The sequence below is a fragment of the Lepidochelys kempii genome, chromosome 8 (assembly GCF_965140285.1).
Source record: "Lepidochelys kempii isolate rLepKem1 chromosome 8, rLepKem1.hap1, whole genome shotgun sequence".
NCBI lineage: Eukaryota > Metazoa > Chordata > Testudines > Cheloniidae > Lepidochelys > Lepidochelys kempii.
In genome coordinates this window covers 29589757-29611511 of record NC_136387.1, presented here as the reverse complement: position 1 = coordinate 29611511, position 21755 = coordinate 29589757, and the positions used below count along the sequence as shown (strand labels likewise).

The 21755-nt window shown below is 43.2% G+C and overlaps 1 protein-coding gene across 4 annotated transcripts in view; it reads left to right on the top strand.

The window, feature by feature from the left end:
• The window catches only part of LOC140915737 (rho GTPase-activating protein 7), a 171295-nt gene that overhangs the window by 6397 nt on the left and 143143 nt on the right, over positions 1-21755 (top strand). Inside the window, exons 3-5 of one of the 4 annotated variants that reach the window (XM_073355939.1) lie at positions 9889-9967; positions 11382-11461; positions 12902-13067. In XM_073355939.1, coding sequence (XP_073212040.1) covers positions 12953-13067 — 115 coding nt within the window. In that variant the 5' untranslated portion in view covers positions 9889-9967; positions 11382-11461; positions 12902-12952. Of the gene's footprint in view, positions 1-9888; positions 9968-11381; positions 11462-12467; positions 12546-12901; positions 13068-21755 lie in introns of those variants that run through there. The other 3 variants (XM_073355940.1, XM_073355943.2, XM_073355942.1) reach the window with 3 other exon arrangements.

Sequence of the window (21755 nt, the reverse complement as noted above, 5' to 3'; positions counted from 1 at the left end):
ATCTGTTACCTCAAAATAGCTACTGCTAATGCACACTTAAATGGAGGAACAAGACATTGGAAGAAGTCCAGTTTGACAGTAGCAGTCTACACTTCGTGAGCATGCAGGGAGACAGAAAGTTCTGTGCCTCATTCACTGGTAATGTGATGTCATTTCACATACATCAAGTGGCCATCTAATGTACAAACAAAATACAAGCTTGTGTCGCTGCTACTCGCAAATACCAAGACATGGGGTACAGAAAGCTGCAGGTCTAGAGCACAATGAAAGGTGGAATTGCCCTTCTCTCCAATCACTTTTCTCCCTCCCCATGGCATGAGGAAAGATATTATATAGTTGTCTTGAACTGGCTGAGACCCAGGGATAAGGAGGTGATGGGGAATTGTCATATTGCCTTGGGTTTACAACTTGTCAAACTTAATAACATCAAGAACCACTAGCTAAGCAAGTTCCCTGTCTACTGCCAAGACTTTCTTTGGGGTTGAGAGGGAGCAAAGCTAACTTGGTCTAAATTTACTCCAACAACTATATCACCAATGACTTATTTGAGCTGTGAGGCAGCAAAGAGGTGCCAACCAAACATAGTTCTGAACATCAGTGTGGGGTCTGAGTCAAACTGAAATGCATGACTTCTGAAAAATGTTCCTATTTATATTTATGATTAACTTGCTATCAGTGCAGGCTTCTTCCTCTTTTCATTGTTTTCACTCTAGTTGGCAGGCACAGGCACTCAGATGAGTGCCTTGGGGAAACCATATGGATGAAGAAGGATTTCTTTCTCTGGAAGAGGCTCCTTACTCATCCATTAAGGAGGTGATACAGGAATATCCCCATAAATCCCTGCCAAGTGCTGACTAAACTGTTCAGTAATGAGTGCTTCATGTCATCTACATCTGAGCATGACTTTGCTAACTCTAAGCAATCTTTATGTGCCAACCTGTATCAAACAAAATTATTCACTGCTTCCGGCTGGGATTTTGGATACAATTTCACTATATATGTAAACATCTGAAGTCCTAAAAATGGGTCAACATTAAGGTTAGCCTGGGTTCTTTGCTCTTATACAGCTGCATTAGCTCTAGCTTGCTATACCCAAGCAGAGTCATGCTGAAGTTCAGTTCCAAAAGCATAGATTTGATTTTTTTTAACACAGTATTCTGTAAAGCCAGTTCATTCAAAGGCTAATAACCCTATTTCAAGCACTCACTGACAAGAAGTACTGTTTGTGACAGAAATATAGCTATTTGGGGGATCATTATACCTTACAGTATAGGATATTGAATGATAACCCTTTGTAGTTGGGTCTGGCAATAATCAAATTGCTTTCACCACTGGAATCAGCCCTTTAGGTTAATATTCTGTTGAATCCTTTCTGACAGGCCTTATATTTTCCACATGTTTTACAGGAAAGCCTTTTTAATGTCCATTCACTCTAACACCTCTTGATGGCACAAAGTTGGCCAACCACAGCACATAACATTAACTTATGATTCTGACTTGAAGCTGTGAAATTTGTGTATTGTTCTGTACTCTCAAGCCTAAACTCCTCATATTAAATGCCCTGTGCAGCTCTTTGAAAGCTTCCATTTGGGAAAAATGTGACAGCTATGCAATTCCACTGGCTTTATACAGACTGATTAGCAGAATTTTGTCCTAATTGATTGTAATGAAATTTGTGTAGCTGAACCTTCTGTAAGTATGTACACCTACGGGTAAATATCAACTTTGTAACAAATGGTCACTGGTACAACGAGCCTAAGTTCTAGCTCTCCATTTCTAAGGTGAAGGGGTCTTAGTTTTAGACTTCCTCTCTGGTGTTGCCTCCATCTCTTAAGTGTTTGTAGGTTGTGGTTCAAGGCTGTGTTACCATAGTATGATACACTCCCATACCAGGAAAATGGCTTTAGGGGCTTCAGAAACTGTAGTTAATAACATAATATTGGAGTTATTACTAGTCCATTATAGAGAGTTTTGGCAAATACCAATTCAGTAAGGGGAAAACACACAAGATTATGTCCTTCATGAAAAAGCTGGTAAACTATACCTACCCCATTCCCCCAAAATGTATTCAACCTCCCTCACCAATCTTTGTTGGAAACAGACACTGGTTATAATAGGACTTGGATCTGAATATTCATAATTATACCTCTCCTTTAGATATGGGCCAAAACTTAACCTCCTGATCTTTGGGAGAAAGTTCAGATGAGAATGTGTGGGCAAAAGCAGGGGTGGTTTTGTTCTGGATCCTAAATGTTTTCTATATTATCCTAATTTAGTATCTGCATGAGATCTGAGAGGAGGAGGAAAATGGTGCCACTTCTCTGCTTGGCAGGCCTGTATTGTAATCTACACAGATGCAAGAGAATGTGATAAATTATATGCACGTACCAATAAAGTTGTCATGCACATAAATTGATCTTACAAACCAGGAGACTTCAAAGGCAAACTAATATGTTTTTATAAACAAAGCTATTTATTAGCAATACAAAACTTGGCTGTTATGCCCATGAATCAGTATATGCAAAGTAAACTAGCAGATATTTGAGGCATAGTTGAATTTTGGCTTGCCTACTATCTCCGAAGCAGAACTGCTGCTTTGACTCTCTTTGCAAGCCAATACTCGCTCTTGTTTATGTACTCTGGAAGAGTTTACTTTTGCTTCTAAAGTCATTGTTCCAGTTAAAACACCTGTTTAACAGTTAATCACTACTGCAACACAAATTCCTTTAAAAATGAAGATGAACAAAGTGAATACTTTTGTATACAGCACTAAGTTACAAGGCAGAATGCATTTCCTCTATGAGCATTACATAATGGGTAGGAAAAACATTCCGGAGTCCAGTAGACAGAATTTATTCTAGTTTAAACTGAACTAGTATTCTGCTTTTTTGTACTTGGGTAAATCTCTCGCAGTAGAGTAAATTGAAGTAACTCCACGAAAGTCAATGGAGTTAGTCTAGTTTAACATCAGTATAAATAAGAGCAGAATTCAGTCCAATATGCCAAAAGTTCTAGATACTGTTAATTGCTGCACTCAAGAAACCACTTAGGGTATGTCTACACTACGAAATTAGGTCGAATTTATAGAAGTCGGTTTTTTTGAAATCGGTTTTATATATTCGAGTGTGTGTGTCCCCACAGAAAATGCTCTAAGTGCATTAAGTGCATTAACTCGGCGGAGCGCTTCCACAGTACCGAGGCAAGCGTCGACTTCCGGAGCGTTGCACTGTGGGTAGCTATCCCACAGTTCCCGCAGTCTCCGCTGCCCATTGGAATTCTGGGTTGATATCCCAATGCCTGATGGGGCTAAAACATTGTCGCGGGTGGTTCTGGGTACATATCATCAGGAACCCGTTCCCACCCTCCCTCCCCCCGTGAAAGCAAGGGCAGACAATCATTTCGCGCCTTTTTTGTCTGCTGCCAGCCAAAGATGTAAAGGATAGATGGAGTGGGTCAGAACAAGAAATAGACCAGATTTGTTTTGTACTCATTTTCCTCCTCCCCTGTCTAGATCACACTGCAGTCAGTCACAGAGAAGGCACAGCGAGGTTAATCTAGCCATGTATCAATCAGAGGCCAGGCTAACCTCCTTGTTCCAATAACAACGATAACTTTGGTGCACCATTTCTTATTGGAACCCTCCGTAAAGTCCTGCCTGAAATACTCCTTGATGTACAGGCACACCCTTTGTTGATTTTAGCTCCCTGAAGCCAACCCTGTAAGCGGTGTTGTCAGTCGCCCCTCCCTCCGTCAGAGCAACGGCAGACAATCGTTCCGCGCCTTTTTTCTGTGCGGACGCCATACCAAGGCAAGCATGGAGGCCGCTGAGCTCATTTTGGCAATTAGGAGCACATCAACCACCACACGCATTATCCAGCAGTATATGCAGCACCAGAACATGGCAACGCGATACCGGGCGAGGAGGCGACGTCAGCGCGGTCCCGTGAGTGATCAGGACATGGACACAGATTTCTCTGAAAGCATGGGCCCTGCCAATGCATGCATCATGGTGCTAATGGGGCAGGTTCATGCTGTGGAACGCCGATTCTGGGCTCGGGAAACAAGCACAGACTGGTGGGACCGCATAGTGTTGCAGGTCTGGGACGATTCCCAGTGGCTGCGAAACTTTCGCATGCGTAAGGGCACTTTCATGGAACTTTGTGACTTGCTTTCCCCTGCCCTGAAGCGCATGAATACCAGGATGAGAGCAGCCCTCACAGTTGAGAAGCGAGTGGCGATAGCCCTGTGGAAGCTTGCAACGCCAGACAGCTACCGGTCAGTTGGGAATCAATTTGGAGTGGGCAAATCTACTGTGGGGGCTGCTGTGATGCAAGTAGCTCACGCAATCAAAGATCTGCTGATATCAAGGGTAGTGACCCTGGGAAATGTGCAGGTCATAGTGGATGGCTTTGCTGCAATGGGATTCCCTAACTGTGGTGGGGCTATAGACGGAACCCATATCCCTATCTTGGCACCAGAGCACCAAGCCGGCGAGTACATAAACCACAAGGGGTACTTTTCGATAGTGCTGCAAGCTCTGGTGGATCACAAGGGACGTTTCACCAACATCAACGTGGGATGGCCAGGAAAGGTGCATGACGCTCGCATCTTCAGGAACTCTGGTCTGTTTCAAAAGCTGCAGGAAGGGACTTTCTTCCCAGACCAGAAAATAACTGTTGGGGATGTTGAAATGCCTATATGTATCCTTGGGGACCCAGCCTACCCCTTAATGCCATGGCTCATGAAGCCGTACACAGGCAGCCTGGACAGTGGTCAGGAGCTGTTCAACTACAGGCTGAGCAAGTGCAGAATGGTGGTAGAATGTGCATTTGGACGTTTAAAGGCGCGCTGGCGCAGTTTACTGACTCGCTTAGACCTCAGCGAAACCAATATTCCCACTGTTATTACTGCTTGCTGTGTGCTCCACAATATCTGTGAGAGTAAGGGGGAGACGTTTATGGCGGGGTGGGAGGCTGAGGCAAATCGCCTAGCTGCTGGTTACGCGCAGCCAGACACCAGGGCGGTTAGAAGAGCTCAGGAGGGCGCGGTACGCATCAGAGAAGCTTTGAAAACCAGTTTCATGACTGGCCAGGCTACAGTGTGAAAGTTCTGTTTGTTTCTCCTTGATGAAACCCCCCGCCCCTTGGTTCACTCTACTTCCCTGTAAGCTAACCACCCTCCCCTCCTCCCTTTAATCACCGCTTGCAGAGGCAATAAAGTCATTGCTGCTTCACAGTCATGCATTCGTTATTCATTCATCACACAAATAGGGAGATGACTACCAAGGTATCCCAGGAGGGGTGGTGGAGGAGGGAAGGAAAATGCCACACAGCACTTTAAGCACAGCACTTTAAAAGTTTACAACTTTAAAATTTATTGAATGACAGCCTTCTTTTTTTTGGGCAATCCTCTGTTGTGGAGTGGCTGGTTGGCCGGAGGCCCCCCCACCGCGTTCTTGGGCGTCTAGGTGTGGAGGCTATGGAACTTGGGGAGGAGGGCGGTTGGTTACAGAGGGGCAGCAGTGGCAGTCTGTGCTCCAGCTGCCTTTGCTGCAGCTCAACCATACACTGGAGCATACTGGTTTGGTCCTGCAGCAGCCTCAGCATTGAATCCTGCCTCCTCTCATCACGCTGCCGCCACATTTGAGCTTCAGCCCTGTCTTCAGCCCGCCACTTACTCTCTTCAGCCCGCCACTTACTCTCTTCAGCCCTCCACCTCTCCTCCCGGTCATTTTGTGCTTTCCTGCACTCTGACATTATTTGCCTCCACGCATTCGTCTGTGCTCTGTCAGTGTGGGAGGACAGCATGAGCTCGGAGAACATTTCATCGCGAGTGCGTTTTTTTTTCTTTCTAAGCTTCACTAGCCTCTGGGAAGGAGAAGATCCTGTGATCATTGAAACACATGCAGCTGGTGGAGAAAAAAAAAGGGACAGCGGTATTTAAAAAGACACATTTTATAAAACAGTCGCTACAGTCTTTCAGGGTAAATCTTGCTGTTAACATTACATACATAGCACATGTGCTTTCGTTACAAGGTCACATTTTGCCTCCTCCCACCGCGTGACTACCCCCTCAACCTTCCCCCCTCCCTGTGGCTAACAGCGGGGAACATTTCTGTTCAGCCACAGGCAAACAGCCCAGCAGGAATGGGCTATACTGAGTGTCCCTGAAGAAAAGCACCCTATTTCAACCAGGTGACCATGAATTATATCTCACTCTCCTGAGGATAACACAGAGAGAGAAAGAACGGATTTTGGTTGAATGCCAGGAAACATACACTGCAATGCTTTGTTCTACAGTGATTCCCGAGTATGTGTTACTGGCCTGGAGTGATAAAAGTGTCCTACCATGAAGGACGAAATAAGGCTGCCCTCCCCAGAAACCTTTTGCAAAGGCTTTAGGACTACATCTAGGAGAACCGCAAATGCCAGGGCAAAGTAATCCTTTCACATGCTTGCTTTTAAACCATGTATAGCATTTTAAAAGGTACACTCACCAGAGGTCCCTTCTCCGCCTGCTGGGTCCAGGAGGCAGCCTTGGGTGGGTTCGGGGGGTACTGGCTCCAGGTCTAGGGTGAGAAACAGTTCCTGGCTGTCGGGAAAACCGGTTTCTCCGCTTGCTTGCTGTGAGCTATCTACAACCTCCTCCTCATCATCATCTTCTTCGTCCCCAAAACCTGCTTCCGTATTGCCTCCATCTCCATTGAAGGAGTCAAACAACACGGCTGGGGTAGTGGTGGCTGAACCCCCTCAAATGGCATGCAGCTCATCATAGAAGCGGCATGTTTGGGGCTCTGACCCAGAGCGGCTGTTCGCCTCTCTGGTTTTCTGGTAGGCTTGCCTCAGCTCCTTCAGTTTCACGCGGCACTGCTTCGGGTCCCTGTTATGGCCTCTGTCCTTCATGCCCTGGGAGATTTTCACAAAGGTTTTGGCATTTCGAAAACTGGAACGGAGTTCTGATAGCACGGATTCCTCTCCCCAAACAGCGATCAGATCCCGTACCTCCCGTTCGGTCCATGCTGGAGCTCTTTTGCGATTCTGGGACTCCATCATGGTCACCTGTGCTGATGAGCTCTGCATGGTCACCTGCAGCTTGCCACGCTGGCCAAACAGGAAATGAGATTCAAAAGTTCGCGGTTCTTTTCCTGTCTACCTGGCCAGTGCATCTGAGTTGAGAGTGCTGTCCAGAGCGGTCAGAATGGAGCACTCTGGGATAGCTCCCGGAGGCCAATACCATCGAATTGTGTCCACAGTACCCCAAATTTGAGCTGGGAACATCGATTTAAGCGCTAATCCACTTGTCGGGGTGGAGTAAGGAAATCGATTTTAAGAGCCCTTTAAGTCGAAATAAAGGGCTTCACTGTGTGGACGGGTGCAGGTTTAAATCGATTTAACGTTGCTAAATTCGACCTAAAGTCCTAGTGTAGACCAGGGCTTACAGTACAGAACATCTTTATTGAATCTACACATTTATGAATGAGATTATAAATGCTTATGTGCTGCTAGGTGGAGCTCTGAATATTACCTGTCAATTTTTCTAAATGGAGATTAAGCAAAGTAAATCCCTCATAGTATCCGTTACAAAAATTTTGTATACATAAATGCAGGTATAGATGTATAATCTAACTGAGGAATTCAGAATTGTTCCATTGATTTAAAGTTAAAACAAAACTTGGATCTGAAGGAGAGGAGTGCCTTTACTATCGCTTACCTAGACCTTAACACTTTGCTATCCTAAATTATAGTCATTCTAAAATCCACTGTTTACCCATTTTAACCCACATGTCTGTACCAATATGGAAGACATCTTTATAACTGTTCCCCATAGAATTGTTATGGCAAAATTGGAAAGGGTTTATAAAAATGACAGCTCAGCTAAATTGACTTAATTAATGTGTATCAAAAAGCTTCAGCAGAAAATTATCTTCCAGAATATGGACAACAGGATCATGAATACTGAATCTTTCTGCCAATATTGATTCTTTGTCAATAGGCCCCTTCACTACTATATTCTCTACTTAACTCTCCATCCTCTGTTAGTTATTATGATCATTTTAGGAGAGCCAATATACATCTTGACACTTGAATTCCACCTCCACGCAAAATTCCATCTTAATAAAATGGAATTTTTGACCAAATAAGGAGTTTATAATTGGGACAATAGTCAGTGAAAGCTGGCAAAATTAATATGTATTGGCTAGTGCTCCACAAACACCTACTGGATGTAATGGCTGACTTTACTGTGTGGGGGGGTGGGGGGTGGGGAGAGTTAGGTTAATCACATTCTAACTCTTTTTAAAAGGGAAAAGTGCACCTTTTGTTATCAGATAATGGCCGGGGCTCTAGAGCGCAGGTATTTTCTGGTCTATTGAAATGTGTGATGGCCAAGTCAAAGGATGAAGTGAATAGTGAATAAACACTGATTTCCCAATGAATGTGGGCTAATCAAACTCCCTGTAGAAAAGTCATAGGCTTATAAAGATTTGCATGAAATCCTGAGTTATAAAACAATTTTTTTAAAAGCCAGTATGATTAAATTAATAAATAGTTTGCATTTCTATAATACCTTCCATCCTGTATGCCTTGCTAATGATTGAGCACTACATTCCCTACTCTGTGCTAACTTTGTGCTAAAACTCTAGAGAGAGAGCTTAGGGCTGTAAGGCACAGCACCAAAATGATTGCTACACCTTCCTCCAGTAGTTACAGATTTCTTTTTGCTGGGAACAATACCTACTGGAGACATGGATTCAATAACATGTCTCCCATCTTAATCAGGATTGCAGCTTCAGTAAATCTCACACACACACACACACACATTGCTTGCTACCCCGCCGTGGGCCAGACACCATGTTTCACCGCTCAGACATGTTACAGGGACAGGCAGGCCAAGAGGAGGGTAGAGTAAAAGAGCCTTTACGACACCTTTTATACCTCCAGGATTCTGGGCTGCTTAGAAGGCAGGTGTGGTCCCCTGTGGAAATTAGTAAGATCCTTCTAGCTCTCAGTGATCTTCTCGGCAGCCCAGAAAAGCCAGTGTACTTGCCCCCTTATCTTAAGTGTTTTTCCTGTCAACCCTGTCAGTTTTACAGGAAAGAATCCAGTAACTTGTCCTGGTTTGGTTTAGCAAATTCCTTTAGACTGGCAATTTGAAGGAGGCTGGTGTTATACCCATCTTAAAAATGGGTACAAAGAGGTGAATTGACCTCAAGCTTAGGCTACAAGTCACTATCTGAGCCAGGAAGAGATCTCTAAAGTCCTACCCCCAATCTCACCATTAGGCCACATTCCCTTCAACCCACCCCCAGCTTGAAACTCATACAAACTATAAAACATCCAGATAATAGGGAAATTTTCTATGCAACATTTCCAACCCAAAATATTTTAGGTTATTAGAATACATATTTAATAACATCAGCTTAGTTACAGGCAAAGGTTTTTTAATGACTCTTTAAATTGATATTAAAATAACATGAAAACTATCTTACTTGGATTTATATCTGACTAGCAGGGTAGCTGCAAAAGCTCTCCAAGCTCTACTTTGGCTGCCCCATAACTACTGCAAAACTAACGTGTTCATATGTCGTTCTCAGCCTCAGACATTTTTGTGCCATACAATGGGGGAACTGGACTTTCCTGCTCTCTCAATTATAGGAAGTGAACATAAGAGACATGTCCAATGTAACTTTATTTTTTAGTTTCACCACATTGCTGGAGTTCTGCTTTTCAGATTTCAAGGGGATTAGTCATTCTCTTTGCCTACTGCTGGAGTCCTATGGGGTTGTCAACTCATGGGCTTCAGTGCTAGGTAGAGCAGAGATGCCACCCTGCACTGGCAGGATCTATCAGTTTTAGAGAAGGTGAAATTAGTCATCTTTCCTCTTGTCAGGTTTTGACGTCACCAGGCCTTGAGAACACACAGAAGAAACAAAGATACAAGGCCACATCCAAATGCAGCAATGGTCTTGGTGAGAATTACGTGTTGGCTGATTGAATTTTCTGACTTAATAGGTCTAGCATATGCAGTGACATTCTCTCTATGTTCAGTGGGCTTTATGCTTGCGGCCCCTACAAATTCTGCTACATGCTGAACTTTTCTCCAACAGAATCACCAGCAGAGGCCCTCAGTTTTTCAAACTCTGGTAATACTCAATTTATAGGTAAAGTTGTACCGGCTGCAGGAATAGAAGCAGTGGATTTTTAACATAAACATTTATGGTAAAGTTCTACCTCATATCACTTCCCCATTAAATACTTTCCTTTTGAGGCAAGATTTATTTCCAAGCTGCTTCATCGACACTCAGTTAGAGCTTGGGATATGCCCTTTGTATAGTGCTGCTTCTGATATAAGGCTAATATACCGATGCCCATGTGAAGTACATGTTTCAGAATGCACAGCTTCACATAGTGGATGCATATGCTGTATTACTTCCAAAGCAGGTTTTTAAAAGACTATTTATCTGGAGATAATCTACGCCTGGATGTGTTTAATAATGCAAATCTGTGCAACTGCACATGCATCTTTGGGTGAAAACTGCTGTCTATCATCCCTGAGAGCTAGTCTATTGTTCTAAACCAGTGGTTCTCAAACTTTTGTAGTGGTGACCCTTTTCACACAGCAAGCCTCTGAGTGTGACCCACATTATAAATTAAAAACACTTCTTTTTATATTTAACGCTATTATAAATGCTGGTGGTGAAGCGGGGTTTGGGGTGGAGGCTGACAGCTCGCGACCCCCCAGGTCATAACCTCACGTCCCCCTGAGTGGTCCCAATGCCCAGTTTGAGAACCCCTGTTATAAACCCTTGGGCAGGCTCAAATGGCTCAAACAAACCCTCAGCAGACATGCTTCCTCTTCCACTCTCCTCCTCCTGGAAATTATCCCTGTCCAGAGCCCAGGATAGGCCAAAAACAGCTTTTTCTAGACAAGTGACACAGCTATAAGGAACAGTCTTGTGCTTTCAGTATTAGATGTAGTTTAGATATTTTTCAAAGGTTTTATGGCTCCTTCTGAACTCTGTGCAGTTAGGCTCTTGATAGGAATGGATACAAGAAATAGTTATCAATTAAAACAGAGCCTCAGAGCTATTTTAGGAGTGTTTTTCTGTAATATATCACATGCAATGTATGTGACACTGGGGTGAGTTGTGGAAGTTTTGTTGCTCTCTTCTGGGATGAGCCGCTTAACTCATGAGCAACATCACCATTCATGAGTAATACAGCCATCCCAAATGCATGCCAATAAAACTTGTCCAGGATATATTCTAGCTACCTATGTCAGTATAAAACTAAAAGTTGACCAGGTTCTGCTCAGCAACACTAATAGCAACTAGGTTATTCTGGTCTTACTGAGAACTGATTTGATCACTTTTATATTACCAGGTTAATTGCTTGTGAAAAGTGCCAAGTGACATGGAAACTGAGATGCAAACAGGCCTGAAGGCAGATTAACTCCAGAAAAGGTCAGTTACAGGGCAAGTTTCCTCACCGCTTCAACCCTGACCTTGAGGGACCCCATTTTACTAGTTCAGTCTCCAGGGCAAAGTCTATCCTTTTTGGCAATCTGGTCCAGTGGTTTCTAAATGGGATTCTAAATGGGAACTTGACTGACCCAGATTCAATTTCCTGCTCTTCCACAGTCTGCCTGTGTGATCATGGACAAGCCACCTAGTCTCTCTGTTCCTTCATTCCCCATCTGTAAAATGGGCATAAATATCACTTCCCTACCTCAAGGGCCTATGGTGACGAACTCAGGCACTGCTGCCCTAGCAGGAGATGCTGTTACATAAACTTCACGTTCTTTTCCTTAGCAAATATTCAGTCTTTGAAAGATCTTGTGGGTGTTAGTTTTGCTATGCAAGGTTGTGGGAGCTGTGCAAGTAGCAGCAAAGTCAATCCTTGGGCAATGGCAGAGACAGTTGCTCCCAGGGTATCAGGCACTGTTATTTGGCTGAGCTTCTTGAAAGAAGGGTTTCCTGCAAGCTGTTTGTGACCACCTCTGCTCCAGGACTGGTGTATGTGTGTAAATAAAACAAGTTACAGTTAAACAAGTTACACTTAAAATATACCCAAAATCTGTATGGCTGAAAAGCCTACTTGCAAGGCCCTGGACACCTGCTACCACTCATCAGAGGAGCAATAAGTATCTTAGATACTAGATAATGGAGGCCATTAAGTACCTTTAGATAGTAGTTGTGTGAGAAGCAGTATTGCTCTAGGTAGGTAAGTAGGGTAATTAATTAATCAGAACTTTAGGGCCTGATCCAAAGTCCTTTGAAGTCAATGAGAATCTTTTAATCAGGCCCTCAGTGAGGTTGAGCTGATACTAGAGGAGAAACTTCCCATTATGAAATTGGGGAAACTGGACTCTTTGTTTCAAATAGTTAAAAAAAAATGCAGCCCAAATAAACAATTGCAACATAGTGAAGAAAACTGCAGGCACGAGCGCTACCATGCACATATAACATAAAAAGCAACTACAAGAAGGAACCTGGAAATGATGAGGCATTCCCCATACAGTTAATGCAAAGAAGCTGGAAACTCAAGGTACATTGCATTGTCTAACATTTCATTCCTGTTCCAAGTGACGCCTTGTTGCCTAACTTGTTATTTATTGCTTTGCATGGCAGACCATCAAGTCTGTTTATAAAATGTGGCTGCTGAGATGCAGAACTGCATTTTGCTCTGAGGCACAGAGGACCCAAGTGGGCTGCTATTTCCTTTACAGCACTGCCTGACCCCAGATTGTTTGGAAGGAGGGCTCTCTCTCTCTCTTTCTCATTCCAAGAGGGGTGTTAACAAATTACATGCAGACTTTTCCTAGAGAGTAACTTTTCCTGTCCAGTCTAAGAAGAGAAAGCTGGGAGAACTGAGTTCTCAGTCTGCTGGGTTTTTTTTTTCAGGCTGTTGGATCTTAATGGGCTAATATTGCCTCTGTGGATTTGTTAGCCGGGATGGCATACCCAGGGAAATCTCATTTGAGGAGATCCTTCAGTGAGCATATCAAGGACTCAACCAACAAAGCATGGGATGTGTTCTGGAAGAGCGTGAGAGAAAAACGCTTATCAGGTCAGTCACAGGGGATACTTATTCTTATTCAAGCGGTGGAAGTGGCAGAAAATGAAAATGTATGTGCCCCTATTCCAGTGGAAGAGGCGCCTTAAAATTATGTGTTGCACTGGTATGTCATTGCAGAAGGTTAGGTGGTAATGGCCCTATAGCCCTGGCTGTTGCTTTTTCACCTATGTGACCGAGTAGATGTTTAGATTGATATTCAGCATGGGCATCAATTTGCAGAATCTCAAGTACTCTGCCTGAGTTTCTACCTCTAAATATTTAAACTGCTTGTCCTTTTGCTGAAGTTTTGAAGACACTTTACTGATTTGGAGGCATTGGCATATCAGACTCTTACAGTCATAATTGTCAGGAAATGTGAATGTTAATTCACAATGAGGAGTTTCCCAAGCACCAAGAAACTGCTTGGAATCAACTGTGCTGTGGTTTTATAATCTCTGATGAACTGATCTCTACACATGACATGGGCATTCAGCACTTATTCGTGTCAGACAAGTATGTAATAAGAGTAGTTGCATAATCTGGAATTCTGTCAGATGTTATATTGCAAAATCTCTTACATCCTATTTTCTGTGCACAGCCTCTAAATGATTACTTGATAATGCAGAGACATGTTGAATTCTGACACTCTAAACAGGGAGTGGGAGTCACACAGTAAAATAAAATCAATGCTTGTAAAGTGTACTCTATATAACGCCTCTTCAAAGAACACTGCTGTTATTAGAAAGCATTATTTTTAAGAAAGGGAGCCTGACTTTTGGGTTACCAACCTGACAGTCTATAGCAATAAAACATGCATGATTGTTTAGAGGACGTAAATTATATTAGGTAGACAAATAGGGCAAGTTTCTCCCAGAACTTTGACTTTGAAGTTGTCAGGTTTGAAGTAAAAGTTCTATGTAAACACAGATGATATGAAGCTAATCCTCTCCAGAGCTCTCTTCTTGGACTGTAAAATCGAGGAATGGGACATGGTGATATTTTTCACAATCAATCCAGCATTATAAGGCAATGTTAAGGTTGTTTTTATGGCAATTGGCCCAATTTCTAATTGCATGGTGCAAAAAATCCCCCTTACTCAGCTTTGACTCTCCCCTGACTGCCGTGGATGTTAATTTGTGTATGGACTGATTAAGAGCTTCCGGATTTAGTCCCTTGTTAGGGTTCTGAGTCACAAATTTAATCTCTTCTAGTCAGTTTCAGTGGACCTGCACTAACTCTCTCAAGAGCAGTCCAGACAGAACAAGTGTGAAGGCAGCCAGAGTAAATGACAAAGGGAAGCTTGACTAAAATTAGTAATAAGGCAAACATGGCTACTTTTAATTCCTTAAATCTGGGAATTGCAACAGTAAGAGTAGCATTTAGGTAAATGAACAAAACATGCAATAAAGGATCAGAAGATTAGTAAGACAAACTGGAACTCTCATTGGGCTTATTTCTCACAACATCACAAACCCAGTATTAGGAGAGCTATTATAACCTTCAGTCGTTAGGGAGGGAGCTGAATTAAAAGCCTGGGTCAAAAGCTGTGGGAAAGATCAGAAATGACAAATCTGAGCTTTGCAGCCAGCCCTTATCCTTACACATAGTTGGAGGTTGTTTGGATCTGGCCATTAAAAGTTCATATCTGGGGCTGAATTTAGGAGCTCTGAAGCCAATGGCATTACATCAGTTCACATCAGCAGAGGATTTGATCCATTATCCTTTGGTTGCACATCCTGCAAATGCTGACATAAATATCTGCTCATTCTACATACAGTGGAAGCACCACTGTGCTACACAACTATACACAATATAACACTGTGTTGCTCTGTTAGAGTTAGATGGCTGTCTTGAAGGATATAAGTAATGGTACAAGGAGGTGTGATTCTAGTGCAGGTAGGCATACCTGCTCTAGGTTTAATCTCGCTGGCGTGGATAAAAGCAGTAGTGAGAATGTGGCGATGTGGGCTAACCACCCCAGTACAACCCCACTAGAGACTCTGGGTATGTACTTGGGTTGCTTGTCCGTGCCACCACATCTTCGCTGCTATTGTTACCTGTGCTAGCTAGATCAAAATTAGTCTGGGTATGTCTGCCAGCACTGCAATCACACTTTCATTTATGGTGTAGATGTACGCTTAGAAAATAATCAGAGGGAGTGTTTAAGTGCCAAGCACCTATCAGGAACAGGCTCATGGTCAAACTCCCATTGAAAGCCTGTCTGATCCTACACCTTGCAGGAGTCCTACTTTACTGCCTGACGTCTACATTCGGTTCTCTTCTGGAATCATGTGAAAAATCCTCTTACATTTCTCAGGTGAAAAAATATTCCTATGGATTTTTTTGGCCAAAAATGGGAAATTCTCAACTCTCTCACACACAAACCCATTGCACTGCTCAGAGAAAGGTTGCTTTCCTGTCTGGACAGGACCAAAATCCTGACATTTACATCTACTCATAAGGAAAAAAAGCCAGATTTTACTTTCTGAGAGCAGAACTCTTCTTAAAAGAATTATAAGCAAGAAACATGTAATGGATTGAGCAGCTGTACAGAATGCTTATACTGCACTGTAAACACTTAATTCTAGAGGCAGAGCTTCCTGTTGCAAAGTTTCCCACTGTCAAGGTCTGTTCAGATCAAGGATTCTAGTCCCATCTGCATGGTGGTTGCCTTAAGTTTTCCAGTTTTGCTGCAGATAATTAACCATACCTCAGCATTTGTAGTATCTCCTAAGTATTCCTTGTAATAAGCTTAATTGGTATCTATCAAGCCAAGGCAAAACTGAGATGCTTTTAAGAATGACCACCATACTACAGCTAAATCAGCTTCCAAAATGTATTTACTATAATCCAAGATAAGTCCCTGAAATTCTATCCCTGAGCTTTTCTGCCTTCATGTTTTGTTTCAAAGTATACACAAATGTTTTGAAATAGAGCTGGCTGAGTCCTGTAAAAACAGTGCTTGCAAACACTCTATCAAATGCCAAACAGCTGACAGCTGTATGTTCATGTCCTCTTAAATGTTGCTCAGATGACAAGGTGGTTGGTTGTATGGCAAATAGCCATTCCTACTCATTAGTGCACATGTATTTCTACGCAAGCAAAGGTATTCCTGAATGTACACTAGGGACTGTGCTCATGACCAAGAGCAAATAACATGGCACGTTTTCATTTTTATATTTACAAATTTTAAATTCTCCAGCTGGTTGGTTGAAATAGCATGTGACTTAGGTGACCAATCACATAGTGCAAATAGTCAAACTGAATAGCTGGCAAACAGCTCATAGACAGACATTGTGTGTCTAACCTACTGTGCAAATTAGTTTTAGTGTAGCTGATTTCGGAAAAGGCCTGGAGATCACCAGTACGTAATCTAAGACTAGGGTGGCCAGGGTACTATAACATTTTTGGATGGTTAGCACTGAAGCTTCAGCATATGCAACCCATGCTAAGACTTGGGGTCCATTCTCCTCCGTTGTGTTAGTTATGTGAGGAGCATGGAAGATAGAGGCATTTTCTAAATGGGCAGCTACTCAAGACAGGCAATTTCCCAAAGATATATATTTAGAAAGGTAAAATGTAAGGAGGGTTTTTGTTGTTCCTACTACTGAGCTATCAGAATTCTTCCCCTGCATATCTGGATGCAGAGGCTCTGGATTCAGATTGCATTGTGATGTTCACAGCCCCCCATCATGCTGTTACAGTACAAGAAAGCCATCGGTACAGTTTGCAGAGACACCAGAATTCCTCTCATATATTTATTAGACCACATGCCGATTGCAAATTACCATACTGGCAACCATTCAAATATGTACCTGATAGCGAAAGCATCTCCATATAGAGGGAAAGAACCTCTCCCAGATGTTAAGCTCGTGTGCCATGGAAGATAAAGAATAGCAATAAGTGATGCAGTTGAGATTAATTTAAGGAGTAACTGGAGTACATCAGACCTTCACTTTCTTCACAAGAAGTCTTTATTGGATATTAAAAGTAACAGATACAGTGTAAAAATCATTTACAATCCAAGTTCTTACACTGTATATTAACAGGTCCAAATGAGCATTGTTATCTCTGTATCCATATTGCTAGAATCGTGTGGTTAAGGTCTGAGAAGTGACTGCAAAACTGGCATCTTCTTACTCCCTTTCTTCCAGTGTATATTCTGGCACTTCTGACTGTTTTACTTATGAAAGCACATTATTCCTGTCAGCATGCAGAGAGGGAGCTGGACTTATGATTTCCCCGTCCTTGCACTGAACTTTGTCCTCTTTGAACCTGAGGTCAGATTTCATTATCATAACACTACCTTCTTCTGATTTAACAGTTTTGTGGATGATCCTGAATTTTAAACTCAGGGCCATGTTGACCTTTCAGCTTGGCGATTCCTGCTAGGGGGAGATGTGGGAGCGGGCACTCTCACTTCCTTTCCCTTGACTGAGGCTGGGCCTACACTACAGAGAAAGGGGTGTGATTCAGGTACACATACACGCACTAGCTCTCATTGAGTTAGCACGAGTATAAGTAGCAGTGTAGCTGAGATGCTAAAGGTAGTGGCAGCGGAGGCATAGCTGAGCTATGTCAAGTACATACCCGTTGGTTTTCAGGTGGATTTGTGCTCATCCATGCCTCCACTGCCACTAGTTTGGAATTGCTAGGGACTTTCCTGCTTTTTCTGTCTGATGTGAAATTTCACCCCTCACTGCCCCAGGCAGAGAGAGGGATGTGGGAGGGGTGGCAAACCATGCGTTCCCTCCTCCTGCCTGAGGGATAGCCATTCTTGGATTGCTTGGTGCTGAGAGGGCGACAGAGCAGATCAGGGTGGCTAACCCAGAAGGTATGTTTGGGTTAGACCACAGCCCTTCTTCATCAGAAGAACTGAATAGAGTGTAGCAAGAGCCACTTCCCAGCATGCTTCTCATCAGTGCCAATGGATGCTGTATACCTGCAGGTCCCTCAGGCAATGCACCTCTTCCTCTTCCCAGTGTCCCACAGCCTCCTGGGAGTGAGAAATTTGCCCAGAACATGTAAGATGTCAGTGGAAGACTTTTTTTATTCAAATGAAAAGGCCCACTGAATGGGAACCTACTACCTCCTGATGGGCTTTCTATCACCCAGGGTCCTGTCCTGGCAGACCACCCCACAGGGTCTCCAGCAGTTGAAAAAACAATTGGATGGCTGTGTCACAGTGGGCACACAGCACCTGTGAACCTCACTGTACAAAATGGCCAGGGCAGCCAACTGAGTTCAGTAGATTTCTCACCAAAGGGGCTCCTATGGAGACTTGATTGTAATTTAAAGGTGTCCACCTCCAGTAGGCCCCCAGGTGAGAACTGTGGTACAAACCACTAGCTTTCCCCCCTGGGTGAAACCCTTCTTGGATAGAGCAGACTCTGTTGGGACAGAAGATGTAGCAGCATAAATGTTGCACAATGTAGCTTTCCCCACTGAACATTGATGAAACAAGAACTCATCTTGCTGAGACTTTCAAATCGTTGTTTCTGCTTAGACACCATCCAGGAAAAGCCAACAGGTCCCGGAACAAAGTCACATGCAGACAATGGGCTGTGAACTTACATCGGGGTGATATTTCACTTATTGAGCCTCAAAATTACTTAGCCAGAATTAAAATAGATGGTTCTGCACTCTAGAAAGAGCTGATTATCTCTACTTCTGATTAAAAGTACTTCTATCCCTCTCTTCAGGACATAGGTAGCCTGTTGCTCAACAGCTGCAATTACTCTCATATGAAATAATCTTTATTATTTCCACTGGTGGGAGATGCTAGACGAGTTCTGCAGTTAAATAAAACATTCTGTTCATAAAATAAATACAAGCTCTATTGGCCATGACAGTAATAAATGTCCTAGTTACTTAAATTGGCTTTATAAATATTTTTCTTTAGGAAGCTTTGTGGGTTGATGGTAGAACTGTCCACTGCTGACATAAATGGCTTGTCTTAACCTCTGCAGAGAAAGAGAAGAGATTTACACAGTATTTATCCCACTTACCACTTGTAAGATTTCTTATAAGTACCATTCTCCTTCCTCGGATGTCAATGGAAGGATTTAGAAGGGTCATTCCAGAGGAGAAAGTGTAGTTGTTCCCAGAGGTTACACAAAACTCTGTTAAGTGAGAACATTCAAATAGTTTTTGTCATGGCCCTGATTTAGCTCCTCCTGCCGGACGCTCACCAGGCTGATGTGATTGGATCCCAGCACTTTTAGCTCCCTTTTGGTCCGTGTAGGCTCTAGGCATTTTCTATATATGGCCCCTAGGCTCACTCCCTGGTTACAGATTCTTTGACTGGTGTCCCTTTTTGGAAGCTGGACCATGGTGCAGCTGCTCAAGCCCCAAGACTCCCTAGTAACTTAAGCACAGCTTTCCAAGGGCTCCATCCTTTTAGGTACTCCAGCTTATAGTTTAACCCTTCAGGAATATGTGATAGCTGAGGCGAAATAGGACACAGACTTTGCAGAAGGGTTTATAAAACATTCACTCTTTACTTTAGTCAGCACAAGAGATATATGTGTGTGGGCAAAACAATAAACACCATTCCCTGCCTCAGTTTCCTTTCCACTCTTGAATGTTCTTTGGGATTTAGGTCAGTGTCCTTTCAGGGTTCTAATCCCCTTTCCTGGACCTTGTTCCTCCAGCTCAGGGCTTCTCCCCAGAGCATATATTCTCTTTTTTCTGACCAGCTTCGGCTGGTGCAGCTGTCAAATGGTCTTCTCTCTCTCAGAAAGTATGGCCCTTTGTGATTCCCAGAGTCTCTCATCATCTGAGTTTTTAAACACCAGTCCTAACACCTGGTTTGTTTGTTCCCCTTCTGGGGATTTTTCCACTCCTCCAACCCTCTTCTGTGCAGACCATCTGGAATAACTGGATTCTTCCAGCTCAGTCACCTTCCTTAGCACACCCATTTTCCTGCCAGAGCACAGTTCTTAATATTAATGACTTCATTTGTTTGTTCTGTAGCTTCTTCCAGACAGGAAGCGTAATAGGTGACAGGGTCAGTGTCAGCCAATGGCTGATTTACTGCACATTGAGGGGTGGAGTGAGTTGTCGAGTTCATAATATCAAACTGAGCTCATCAGTTGTGCATAGGAAGGCGCCCCAAATCACCAGTTTTGCTTCACAATAATCATGGGCCTGAGGTCCAAGTTCAGATCTGGATGGAGTTTTAGATAGCCTGCTCACCCCAAAGATTAGCAATGTTCAGATGTAGGCTTCTGTTTCTGCCCATTACCGAGATAGACCATGGGGTTTAGCCCCTCCCAGAGCAGCTCTACACGGCTACTCCAGTCATGATAGTGTTTAATAGGCTCACTCAATCCCTATGACTACAGATACTTCTCTGACCATAAACAAATCTCCCAACACTTCATATGTGACTACGAGCTTGGTTGTCATCCCAAACATTCCTTTTCCATCTGATTGCACCCTAAGATTTCACACAATGCACAACAAACAACTCTTTGCTGGCCAAAAGCATAAGTGGATAAGTTCATGGAGGATAGGTCCATCAGTGGCTATTAGCCAAGAAGATCAGGGATGCAACCCCATGCTCAGGATGACCTTAAACCTCTGACTACCAGAAACCTGGAGTGGAAGATAATTGCTACAATTGCCCTGTTTTGTACATTCCCCCTGAAGCTCTAGTATGCTGGATCCAGGATACTGAGCTAGATGGACTTTTGTCTGACTGGTTTGTATGGCTGGTTTTAGGTTCCTGTGGTTTGGGGTATTAAAGAAAGGAGCACTTCCTTGGATGCTCACTGCATGAGGCTCACCTCTTTAGTGCTGCTGTGTTTATAAAAGATACAGCATATACCCCTGCACACAATAGGGCTGCTCCACTGATGTTAACCCTTTAGTGATTGCACACATCTATTGATTGGGATTATGGAAAGGAAAAAATGTCTGCTACCTCAGTGATTAATGAAAAGAGCTGTGTGAGATGTTCACAGCAAAACCCCAATGCCAGTGAAACATAGCTGGGTTTGGAATCCATTATATGCTAGAAATGCCATCTACTTTTACTTGAAAAGCTTGCTAGCCTTCTGAGCCAAACTTATTGGGGCTGATTTTATTGTTTTGTGTCAAAACGAAGTGAAAGTTATTGGCTTAAGCACACTGAGTTTGGGGTAGATTTGGGGGGGGGGGCGGTTATAGATGTGAGTTGTGATGTCCCACTACTGTGGGTTCCTTTGGGGAACCAAAGAGTCTATAAATCTAGGCTGTGATTTTCAATAAAGCCTTAAGAAGTTAAGGGCCCAGCAGCTAATTCCCTTAGGTTCCTTTGAAAATCACAGTGCTAAATTGATTCCAAAGTCCTTCTATTGAAGTAAACAGGTGCTTTGACTAGGTGTGGCCTGCAGAAATAAGCCCATTATTATTACCAGCAATTCTGGAAGAGCTCACTTTGGGCCCTGACCCTAAATCCACTGAAGACTACATTAGTGGGCCTTCGAATCAGGTCCTGTTTCCAGATGAGAAACCAAGAGCCTGGTGGGAAATATCTAGAAAGCATGAAAAGGATACAAGAAATGAAGTCAATATAAATCCTTTCAAAAAAATTTTTCCTTTACTTTGTATGGCACTGGCAGAAAAAAAGGGCAATTAAAAATATCTTTGGTATATATTTCTTTAAACAATCTCACTATCTCTGGGCATAAGACAATGACCTAGGGCTATAACTCC